This window comes from Malania oleifera, chromosome 12 (genome assembly GCF_029873635.1).
Source record: "Malania oleifera isolate guangnan ecotype guangnan chromosome 12, ASM2987363v1, whole genome shotgun sequence".
Taxonomy (NCBI): Eukaryota; Viridiplantae; Streptophyta; class Magnoliopsida; order Santalales; family Ximeniaceae; genus Malania; species Malania oleifera.
Window position 1 is genome coordinate 53,220,046 of NC_080428.1, and position 12,138 is coordinate 53,232,183.

The 12,138-nt window shown below is 38.3% G+C and overlaps 1 protein-coding gene and 1 non-coding gene across 2 annotated transcripts; one reads left to right on the forward strand and one right to left on the reverse strand.

Annotated features, from left to right (window-relative positions):
• Window positions 1-288: 288 nt before the first annotated feature.
• On the reverse strand, window positions 289-394 carry LOC131145273 (small nucleolar RNA R71). The gene has a single exon (XR_009134058.1). It is a non-coding gene; the product is annotated as a small nucleolar RNA R71 (small nucleolar RNA).
• Window positions 395-9,118: 8,724 nt separating this feature from the next.
• Window positions 9,119-11,936, forward strand: LOC131144968 (magnesium-chelatase subunit ChlI, chloroplastic-like). Its single transcript, XM_058093965.1, has 3 exons — window positions 9,119-9,592; window positions 9,839-9,957; window positions 10,634-11,936. Exons 1-3 carry the CDS (start codon window positions 9,490-9,492, stop codon window positions 11,684-11,686), a joined length of 1,275 nt encoding a protein of 424 aa, XP_057949948.1. The 5' UTR covers window positions 9,119-9,489; the 3' UTR covers window positions 11,687-11,936.
• Window positions 11,937-12,138: the final 202 nt, after the last annotated feature.

Consider the following 12,138-nt stretch of genomic DNA (forward strand, 5'->3'; position numbering starts at 1 on the left):
AGGAAGCCCAATTTGAGATTAAGATTTCAATCATCTCGATGCTGCCTAACTTTCATGGAAATTCTACTGAAAATCCTTATTAGCATCTAGATGAGTTCTTGGAAATCTGCTCCACCATCCGCATTCCTAATTTTAGTGATGATGCTCTCCGTTTTAGGCTTTTCTCGTTCTCTCTAAAGGATAAAGTCAAATATTGGCTGACGTCCTTAGAACCGAACTCGGTGACCAACTGGGCCATCATGCAACATGAATTTCTTAAAAAGTACTTCCCAATTGGGAAGACTAATCAACTTCAGAGAGTCATCACAAGTTTCTCACAAATGGATGGGAAACTCTTTTTCGAGACTTGTGAGCGCTATAGGGACATGCTCCATAAATGCCCACATCACCAGGTCCCTAAGTGACAATTAGTCCAAACTTTCTATGAAGGGTTGACTGAAAGAGATAGGTCTATGGTTGATGCATCGTGTGGAGGTACTTTCCTAATTAAGCACGAGAATGAGGCCTAAATTCTGTTCGAAAATCTGGCAAAAAATTCTCAGCAGCACATGGTTGCCACTCGTAGACTACCTAATCCATCAAACTAAAAGGAGTTTATGAGTTGGCCACTGGCCAAGACCTGGCCCTGACCTTGGATGGCATATCTAAAAATTTAGATCAATGCATGTCCTTAGGACCGCAGACAACAGCATGTGTAGAGGTTTGTGCAATCTACTCTAACCCTTCCCATACATGTTACAATTGCCCTTACGTGCATTCCCAACCTGAGCTTGTGCAGGAGGAAGTAAAGGTCACTCACAAGTACGATAAGTCATCTAACAACAAGTATTCGAATACCTACAACCCTGGTGGAAACAACATCCTAACTTCTCCTAAAGGCCGCAAGCTCCTAGTTTTCAAAGCCAAAGATCTCAAAAAAACCCTAATGATGTGCCTCCACGCCCATATCAAAATTTTCAAAACCATCCGGACTCAGCCCCTAGAACTTTAACCATTCAACATCCGCCTCCACCTCAATTCAAATATGATTCATTACAAGAGACGGTGTTGACAACCCTTAAGAGAATTGTAGCTGGCCGTCAAGTGGACCGGCAACTCCTTCACTCCCACTCCCAATCTATCGCAAAGCTAGAAACCGCCATAGGAAAGCTAGCTGCTGCTTTAAGTTGAAGGGATGAGAATAAGTTACCAAGTCAACCCATCGTGAATCCAAAGGGACAATATGGGGTAGAATGTGAACTAGACGCTGAACCCTCCTCATACTCTGAGCAGGTCCAGAAAGTAACCACATTTCAAAAAGGTAGGCTGACACTTGAACAAGGTAAGGACTAGCCAAGCACAGGAGATACCCAAGATGAAAAACTAGAAATGCCCAACGCAGATTCATGCACTCTCTCTTCCTCTAGTCGATTACACAGACCATTGAGTCTCACACCCACCACTAGAAGAACCACACCTCACTTCGCCCCCCATAGGGTTTTTCACAGCTACTTAGTGACACATCCAGCAACCCCACTCACACCCTCTATATTTAGGAAAGCGGCTTCCACCGAGTCCATCTGGGACATATTTAAACAAGTGCGAATGGATAAGCCTCTCCTCGATGGCATTAAGAAATCACATGTGTTTATAAAATTCCTTGAGGACTTGTCAACACAAGAGACAAAATCAAGGGTGCACATAGATGGTTTGGTTAAGCAGACCGAGCATTTAAGTTCCATAATACTAAAGCACCTTGTTCCTAAACTAAAGGACCCCAGCTCACCTACTATCTCATGTGTGATTGGTAGTTACACCATTAATGGGGCCCTTCTAAATTTAGGAGCAAGTTTGAGCTTTCTTTCATACTCGACCTAGCAGAAACTTAACCCAAGAGACTTGCAACCCACCTCAGTTTCTATATGCCTTGCTAATCGATCTCTTAAGAAACCACGGGGTGTGGTAGAAGATGTGGTAGTCAAAGTGAGAGATTTCCACTACAGTGTCGATTTTATCATTTTGGATATAGAGACTTCAACCAACCCGATCCCTGTCCTTTTGGGACGACCATTCCTACCCACGGCTAACACCTGCATTCAATGTAGGACAGAAATTATGGACATCTCATAGGACCATAAGCAATGTAGGTTGAACATATTTAATGCTTCCCAACATCCTCTGAAAGCTGTCCAAATTGTGGATGAAGAAGTGATTGATAAAATTGTTAGGGAAGCAACTCCTTCAATGCTATGGAAACACCCTTGGGATACTGCAACTTGATAGCCGTACCCATATTGAATTTGAGGATCCTCTTGAGCAATCTATGCTAAAACATGATTGGGACCCCAAATCTGAAACTAAGTTGGGGGTATGCAATCTCAGGTGTGAGGAAGAAACAGGAGAAACCAATGTTAGTTGGGAACCAGGATGAGTTCAAAATGAGCTTCAAAGTGTCTGGCTAAAGACGACAAACTTAGCGCTTTCGAGAGGCAACCTAACAATTTTTATTTTCTTTTAAGTCCTTAAGGTATTTAGAATAGACTAGCTAGAAGTTAGAGTCTTCAGAATAGGTTTTAGGATAAGTGAGGGTCGTGATCAAGTACACGACCATCACAGGTGAAGGGAGACCTAGTCCGGCCCCTAAGTTGTTATGAGCATGAAGAATACTAAGAGGGTCAACCAGGTCCGCGACTAATATTGAGCTGGGTGCGCCCTAGTCAAAATCATCGAGAGATTATTTAAAACCTGGTTGATTCCAACTCTTCACCTCCTACATTCTCATCATAGGCAAGCATTGTCACCCTCTTCTCGCCTCACCACCAGAGCAAAAAGCACTCTCTTGGAAATGTCTTCTTCTTCTGATTCATCTCCAGTATCCCCTCATGCATAATCTCAACAAGCTTCTAAGAGGCGACAGCTTGGAGCTTTGCCACAATGAGGCTCTTCATCGAGGGGTCGGTAGAGTTCAATGACACTGGAAAAGAGGGTGTACTTGGTACGGGCACCCCGCCAGCGTCTGCAGCAGATTCCATGATGGGGTTCAACCCCACGACTAGCAGGTGCGTCCTACTCTGTGACACCACCATTTGTAGAACAACCCTCCACCAATCTCCATGTAGTCAGGCTTCCCTATCCATTACCATTTCAACACATCCACCCTACCACCCCGTATGTCCCACCATCGGAAGCCTTCAACCCTTCCCCTGCAGAGCCTCTGACTCCCAGGCCTGACCCACAACCATGGTCACACATCTTTCAGTCATATCAGTCCCTCTTGCTACGAACAATGTCTAACCAGCCGAGGTCACTCTAGGCTCTTCAACCACGATGGCCTCAACCTCCACTCTCTCCCTGTCGGCTTCAATACCTGCAGGAAACAGCACCTGCTCATGACGCAGCATTGGCCAAATCGCTGATGATTTCATTTGATTTGGATTCTGACTCTGATTCTGACTAAAATCAATACAACTACGTCACGTAATATTGGGTCTTGTAATATGCCTCTACGACAAGGGTCATTTTCTTTCTTGCTCTTGCACGAGTCTACCATATTTTGTAGTTGCTCTTATACTTGCACTACATTGTATTGATTGGGATATGAATGAAATGGAGCATTAGGCAAAAATGGATAATTTGAGTTCAGTGCAATGATCATAATTAACTATTCATCAAATAAATTTAATCATTCAGCACAACATGTATAGTATGCTACAATGCTATTCATAAAGGCATATAAACATAGGGTATGATTATAAGAGCTTTTCAATTTATGACCATGAAAAATATATGCTCCCCCTGAGTTATGCACTTAATCATTTTATGTTTTTTTTTGAATTTTCAAAATTTTAGCCAATTGTTTTAAGATTTTCAAAGATTTAATCTTGGCGATGAAAGCTTTAGGCTTATCAGATCAAAAAGTCACAATAAATATTCCTTAAGGTGATAAACCAATGTCTGCCTCTTTTCTTATGAATCTCAATACGTGTGAGAGGTACAAGTTCAACATGGCTTTGAGTTTTAACCACATGTGCATAGGTTTACTTGAATTCTTATTCCTTCATCTAGGTTAATACCTAATGCAACCACTTAAGCCATTCAACTTGTTCTAATGAGATGAAGCTCTAAATAATTTGATGTTAACGTTTGAGAGCTTATGAAGCGAGTTAGGACGAATACTCTTGAAGGTTAATTTACTAAGGATATCAGAAGAGCATTCCTGAGTGGACAATTTCAAGACATATTTGAGCTAGCGTGTATGTCCAAACAGATTGGGCAAAGAGCAATAAGGAGTAATTGAATATTTTGCCCAATGCTCTTTGGAGGATAGAAGGTATCCTTTAGATGTAACTTCAATTTTGAGCAAGGATATAGACCAAGGAAAATATGGATCTTTACCTTATATGATTGTGGTTTGGTAAAGATCTCCTATGAAGGAGGAATGCATTAGCATGAATCAAAACTAAAGAGTTTTACATTTAAAGCACAAGGGATAATTTTGATTGAACTTGAATCCCTTAATCAATGTCGCTAATTTTGATTGTGGAAGGATGTCTTTAAGTAAGCACTAGTTAGAATAGGGACTAATGATCATTAGTGCTTGAGCCTAGAGTGATGACCAATATTTGATTAGGCTCTTATGTTTAAGGATAGGCTTAGGGTTAGATGGTAAACCAATATATGATGAATTCCCTAAAACCAAACTTGTGCAATGGACAAAAATATGCTTAACTTAGGATATCCACATTTAGGCATGGGTTAGGCATTAAGAATTATTTATCTAGCAAAGATGCCATGTCCATTTGGAAGTGAATTTTATTTTAGCATTTTGAGGCCAATGTTTTCATATTTTACCCAATTACTATGATATTGATGTATAAGTTCAAATAGGATAAATATAACTTGAATCTTGATATTGGCTTAACTTCCTTCTAAGAATCTTAGTAGTGAATATATATAATAAGATTTGGAATTTTAAGCATGCACCATTTCCCAAGCCTAAAGTCATCACAACCCCTTAAACGTAGGAACTAAGGAAGAATTTAAAATGAATATTTAATTCTTATTTGATCTCATTCTTCCTCAAGTCCTACGGGGTTTGCTTTCATAACTACCTATGTCATCTCCTTATCTAAGCCTCTAACACTTCTAGATGGACAAGTAAATTGAATGTGCCATAACATTTCACAAAATAAGTAAGTTTTGTGTATGCGTGAAAGAGTATGCTCACAAATCTTATTTTTACTCGATGAGACATAAAAATGGCTATTGGATTTAAAAGATGCCTCCTTTTTGAAAGTATTATTTCTTTTGACTCTTAGGGATTTATCGGAGTAATCCTTTTCATTTTTGGATTTGAAAATCATTCCAAAATAATTTTCAATTTTTCTTTGTAAGCAGATGATTTTCAAAACCTTCATAATCTTTTTCTTTTCTAAGGTGATATAATATTCTCTTAGATTTTCTAATTGCGTTGTCCACCTTTTATTTTCATTTTTCAAGATTGCTTTCATTTTAGACATCCTAACTACAAGCTTATGTGCTTTCAATAAAGCACTTTCTAGGGTGTGGTTCAAGTGGTAGTGCGGGCTACGGGAGTGCCTTTCACAAGATCAGATGTTCAAACCCTCCCGAGTTCGTTTTCGCCCCTGGACTCCTGAATTTACCCTCCCTTTGGAGTTGTGGGGTCAACTTCAAGGGGCGTAGGATTAGTCACGTGGACTGTAAAACAGACATGTGGATACCCGGTAGGTAATCCAAAAAAAAAATAAAGCACTTTCTAGTTTCTCATTAAAGGGCGTGCTATCGTCATTAAATTCAATGCATGATTCAACATAAGACTTATCACTATAACATTAATATGAATCAATGCATATAGTATTATCATCAGAAACAATAGATGATTCATCATAAGTTATATCATAAAATTTTTTATAAGAATCATCGCATGCATTATCAATAGAACTATCATTATATTCAATAGATGATTCAAAATATAATGTATCAAAGAATTTAGCAACAGAATCATCTATAAAGGCTGAGATAGGATCATATGTCTCTCTGTCTATTAATGCAATTGCCCTATCATTTACCACTACCAGAGTGGTGGTCTCATTCTCCCAGGATTCTCCATATTTCCTTTCGAGTTCATCCTAGATTTCTCTCGCATTTTTACATGCTATAATTTCATGAAAAATATGAGAATCTAAAGCACAATATAATAATTCCATGGCATATGAATTCGCATGCATTATCCTAATATCATTTTCATCCAAGGGGATACGAATTCCATTAATAATCACCCGCAAGACCATCCAATCCATTGATTTTATAAATACACTCATTCTAATTTTTCAATAAGTAAAATTGACACAAAAAAATTCAGGAGGCCTAGTAGGAGACTGTCTCTCACTAAATGGAGATACACCAATTTGAGTCATTACGATCTTTTACAAAATTGTTTAAGTCTATGCAACAAGACTCTGATACCAATTGTGGGAATTAGTGTATTCCCAAGAGATGGGTGAATTGGAATTTTAAAATTTTATATCTAAGTTAAACCAGATGACAATAGTATTACGCAACTTAGGGTCTGTCTATGTAATCTCAATCACACTGGTAATTAACTGAGCAAATATTTAAACAATTAAAGCAATCTCAGTATTTCCCAAGTATTCTCAGAAATTGAAATATAAACAAATAAATGCGAAAAATTAAATAGTGCAGGGAAAGAGAATGACACAAGATATGTTATCGAGTTTCGGCCAATACTGCCTACGTCCCCGCCTCAAGCTCACAAGCAAGAGGATTCCACTAAATTGCTTACTTGCGGGTGGAGCGACACCGTTTACAACACCTTACCAGGATGGTGCACCTAGATCTCCTAATCGGTTCTGAACCAGTCTAGTGTTCTCCTAACCGAGTTTGAGTAATTCAGGACTATTCACAGGGCTAGTCTCCCTCTTCCGACAACCCGTCGGGATTACAAAAAATATTCAAATGAAATATTTTTCATACAATCGGAATGCTTCTCAAAAGCATATGTGTACAATAATAAGCACAAATACACTCACGTATGATATGCAAATAAGCTCAATGTGAGGATGTGACTTTCACAAAAATAATCTTTGAATAAAAATGTGTATGATGAGTGCTCAAAGATTTTATGTCCAAATAAAAAATTTCTTCAAAAATATTTTTCTAAATAAGGTGTTGCAGAATCTAGAGTTTATGGTTCAAAAATATTTTCACAAGCACAAGCTAATGAGCCTTTGAATCTTGCAATGGATGTGCAAGATTCACAACTAAGAAATAGTTTTTTTTCCAAGGATATTTATTAATGAGAATACATGGAGAAAATTTAGGGTTTACTCTCAAGACAATGATCTGAATAATGAATGGGATGTGAGAGTAAAAACAATATGATTTGTAAACAATAAAATGCCCAAGATAAAGAATGCTCTCTTGAAAATAGATTTTTCAAAGTAATAATAAAGAGAGGATAAAAAATGAGTACAAAACTTTGAGAGAATTTTTCTTAATGATTTTTCGTAATCTTCTACTAATTAAGCCAAATGAAGGGGTATATATAGTTTTTCCAAAAAAATATAACCGTTGGGGACTCAATGGGTATTTTTGAAAATGTTTAAAAAGGTTTAATTAAAAATAATCCAGTTTAACCACGGTAAAAATCTCGCCAACCCGAGAGGTTCGGTCAACCATATTCAAGGTTCGGTTGACCGCTTATATGGTTCGGTCGACCGTGGTTATTTTGAACTATGAGTTTGGTCAACCAAGTAGTTGAGGGTTAGACACGTGTCAGTTCAATCGATCGTAAACAATATGTTCTTTTCGAAACAGTCAACCGAGTGAAGTCAATAGGTTGACTTCTGGTCAGTTCAGTTGACCAAGCCATTTATACTACCAAGTTCGGTCAACCGAAGATTTGATTTTGGTCAACTTTCTCATTTTGGTCGACTAAGGTCAAATGACCTTGTGATGGTTGGTCAACCGAGGCAAGTGAAATTCCTATTTTGCCCCTGATTTTGACCTTAACGAAATTTCCCATTAAATGTATGAGTATGGTTTTTAAGTGACGGATTTTTCATTAAAGAATTTGTATCCTAAGGTCAGCTATGGTCTATGTTCGGTTCCCTATGGTCGAGACTTTTGAATTAAGTTAAAAAATCTAACGTCGGTCGACCTTCGTTTTTGTAAACTTCGTTTTACCCCTAATCTTTGACCCTAACCAATTAGTTATTTAAGAAAAGAGTTTTTATGAAAAGCGCTGGTCCCTAGGGTCAGTCTACAACCATCCTGAGCTTATCATTCATGTCATGCATTATTACAGACCAAAATATAAATTAAATGCAATACAATAAAATTAAATATCTTCTTCTTGATCTTTTACTCTTTACTTCATGGAGTACGCCAAGTGTAGGTGCATTAAGATCTGTCTTGGCCTCCATTTCTCTTAATCCTTATGTGTGCACCGAAATATGAACCTATTCACAAACTAAGTACACACATAAGATATAAATGTTTTGTCAGCATCAAAATAGGGATCGAACTCAAAAAGCCTACAAAGAGGATTTATTTATCGCATTCAAAGTAATTTTATCATTTTCTTCATCAAAGAAAGGATTATTGATATTCTTGCCTTCATAAAACCTACATTTTCGCTTAGTCGAGCCCAGCATAGGTTGCTAGGGACCCCATAATATAGTACAATATTTCGAATCATAGTATATCATTTTATTGTTATATGAGATAATTTTGAATTTTTCACATAGTATATCATTTTATTGTTATATGAGATAATTTTGAATTTTTCATTACATGCTTCATGAGAGTTGAAATAGTGCAAGAGATCTAAGCACACTATCAAATCACAAGCATCATCTTATTTTTTTCTTTCGTTTCTCTTTCAATTTACTGTGTATATACGCGCATAATCCTAGAGCATATTTTCTCAAAAACTTGATATTTAACTGAATATTTTCCCCTTATTGATTCAATTGAGAGATTTGTTCAATGGCTTTGTTAGACGTTTTAACTCTAAAAATAATATAAATTCCACAACACTTCATCACACACTACTACATAAGATTTTACTTCTCAAAATATCTAATCTAACATGTACAATCAAGGAATTAGTTGCCAAGCAACAAAATTTCAATCATGTGCGCACAAATTTAAAAGTTCATTGAGCATTCAACACTTATAATCCCTTTTAAGGCCTTTTTTCAGTCATTTTATCAAACACCTGCTACCAATTTGTCGTATAACTTACCACGATGTGGGGTTGGGTGAACACTCTTCTTTGGCGCTGTTGCTAATACTGTATTTCCTGGAAAGATAAAAGCAGTAGTTGTGACAAAAGCAAGGCAGAGACTACGGGAATCGCCGAGGTCTATCCTCTTATCCGCACCTAAAGCTGAACCAGCGGAACCCATGTGAAACTTACAGACGCATAGTCCCCGTAACAGAGACTGCGCTGGCGAGCACTTCAACATGGCCGGCGTGCTAGGAACTTCTTCTACAGCAATCTTGGCTTCTCGAACCCTCTCTTCTCCCTCTCCCAAGTGTTTTATCTCCTCCCTATGTTCAACTCCAGGTACATCTCTTTAGGAATCCGTGAACCCACTGCAATTTTTTCTTTTTTGCTCCTATTCGGTGTCGGTTTTGGGCTTAGATTCCTGGTTCTCGATACCCATTTGATCGACCCAGGTCGTCACTAGAGCTTCTCTGTCCACAGATTTCACTCATTTTTAGATAAAATGTGTGATGGGTTTCAGCAGATTTTAGTGTAGCATGAGAAGTATTTTAACTTTTTGTTGATATTTGGATTTTGTAATTACAGGGCAGAGTAATGGAAGGACGTTGTATGGTGGGATTGGATTTCCAGTTAAGAAGGGCAGGCCTCAGTTTCATATTTCAGTCGCCAATGTTGCCACCGAAATTAGCTCTGCCGAAGAACAGGTATGAGTCTTTGACTGGGTGTCTTCAGTAACCCTATCTGGGCTTATGTATTCGTGTTTATCATTCTGCCAGGGTCACCGTAACTATACTTCATTTGGTCACTGAATTTGCACATAAGAACTAGCCTATTTGTGATGTGTTCGATTGAAATCAAAGATTTCAATGCAATCTTCATTATTGCTGCTTGGAACCCTTGTTTTCCACCAATGCTAGAGCAATGTTTTGGAAGAAAAGAGGTTCTAAATTTATACCAGGAAAAAAAATGTTTAAGGTGAAAGGAGGAAAGAGAAAAAGAACTAATGGAAGATGGTCTCATAGCATTGATTTGCCAATTATTAGTGCGGATGACTAGGATGAATTTGAATTTGTCACTTGATTTTTTCATGTTCTTTATTCAATCACTCTCACTTCATTCCAGCATTCTCACTTCATTCCGTTTCATGAACTAAACATAATGTAACACAATGTTTGCTGCGTCGGAATGGAATGAACTAGCATTTAGGAGCGAAATGGTATAAAAATTTTATAGGAAGAATACTTAAAAATAGAGAAATGAATTCTGATTCATTCCATTCCATTCCTTTTTCATTCTTATATACTAATCATTAGGTAAGTTCCCAGAATCCATGTTAATGAAGTTTATGAATGCTGCATCTTTCATGTTGCATGTTTTCAGGCCCAAATGCTTGCCTCAAAGGAAAGCCAGAGACCGGTGTACCCATTCTCTGCTATAGTAGGTCAAGATGAGATGAAACTATGTCTTCTGCTGAATGTTATTGATCCCAAGATAGGAGGAGTCATGATTATGGGTGATAGAGGAACAGGGAAATCCACAACTGTTAGGTCTTTGGTTGATCTACTTCCTGAAATCAATGTGGTAGCGAGTGACCCATATAACTCTGATCCAGAAGATCCAGAATCGATGGGAATAGAGGTTAGAGAGAGCATTCTGAAAGGCGAGAAGCTCTCTGTTGTCATGACCAAAATCAACATGGTTGATTTGCCTCTAGGTGCGACAGAGGACAGAGTCTGTGGGACAATCGACATCGAGAAGGCACTGACTGAGGGTGTCAAGGCATTTGAGCCTGGGCTTCTTGCCAAAGCCAATAGGGGGATTCTTTATGTGGATGAAGTAAATCTCCTGGATGACCATTTGGTGGATGTTCTTTTGGATTCTGCTGCCTCAGGATGGAACACTGTTGAAAGAGAGGGAATTTCAATCTCACATCCTGCACGATTTATTCTGATTGGTTCGGGCAATCCTGAAGAAGGGGAGCTCCGGCCACAGCTCCTTGACCGATTTGGCATGCACGCACAAGTTGGAACCGTGAAGGATGCCGAGCTCAGAGTGAAAATCGTGGAGGAGAGAGCTCGGTTTGATAAAAATCCCAAGAAATTCCGGGTTTCTTACAAGGCTGAGCAAGAGAAGCTCCAGCAACAAATTGCCTCAGCTAGGAGTTCTCTTTCTTCTGTTCAGATTGATCATGATCTCCTGGTGAAAATCTCCAAAGTGTGTGCAGAGCTGAATGTGGATGGATTGAGAGGTGATATAGTGACGAGTAGAGCAGCCAAAGCTCTGGCTGCTCTGAGAGGAAGAGATAAGGTAACAGCTGAGGACATTGCTACTGTTATCCCCAACTGCTTAAGGCATCGTCTTCGGAAGGATCCTTTGGAGTCAATTGACTCAGGTTTACTTGTCATTGAGAAATTTTATGAGGTGTTTAGCTGAAAAAGATGAATATATGACGCTTCTGTCATTTTGGTTGGACATATTGTTTGGCATAAATTTTTGTTGGTATTTTCAATTTTCCATATATAAGTGATCTGAAGCTCGAGCTGGGCATAAGATAGAACTGTTGTCTATTATCCTGAGGAAGGTGTTAGTTCAGTTGAAATTACTGTCCGGATACATGTTCTTTTATGATATTTTTTTTCCTATTCGTGGATAAATGCAATAGTTAGATTTGCAGTTTCTCTCACGTTTGAGTTACTTAATGACTCTAGTTTGCTTTGTGCCTAGAGGTTTTTTTATTGGTCAAGGGTGATTGAAATACCAAGTGAAGTCATTCCAGGGTTTATGGTGTAGGGAATTTACACGAAATTCCCGTGAGAAACAAAATAGAGAAAAAAACACACTTCAAAGAAAAATAATCTTTCGCACACAATAATATTTACGAGGTT

Excerpts from the sequence above, each read along its gene's own strand:
- LOC131144968 (XM_058093965.1), top strand. The coding sequence starts at position 9,490 with ATGGCCGGCGTGCTAGGAACTTCTTCTACAGCAATCTTGGCTTCTCGA. Across the intron at positions 9,593-9,838 it reads CTCCCTATGTTCAACTCCAG|GGCAGAGTAATGGAAGGACG; the intron begins GTACATCTCTTT and ends TTGTAATTACAG. Across the intron at positions 9,958-10,633 it reads TTAGCTCTGCCGAAGAACAG|GCCCAAATGCTTGCCTCAAA; the intron begins GTATGAGTCTTT and ends GCATGTTTTCAG.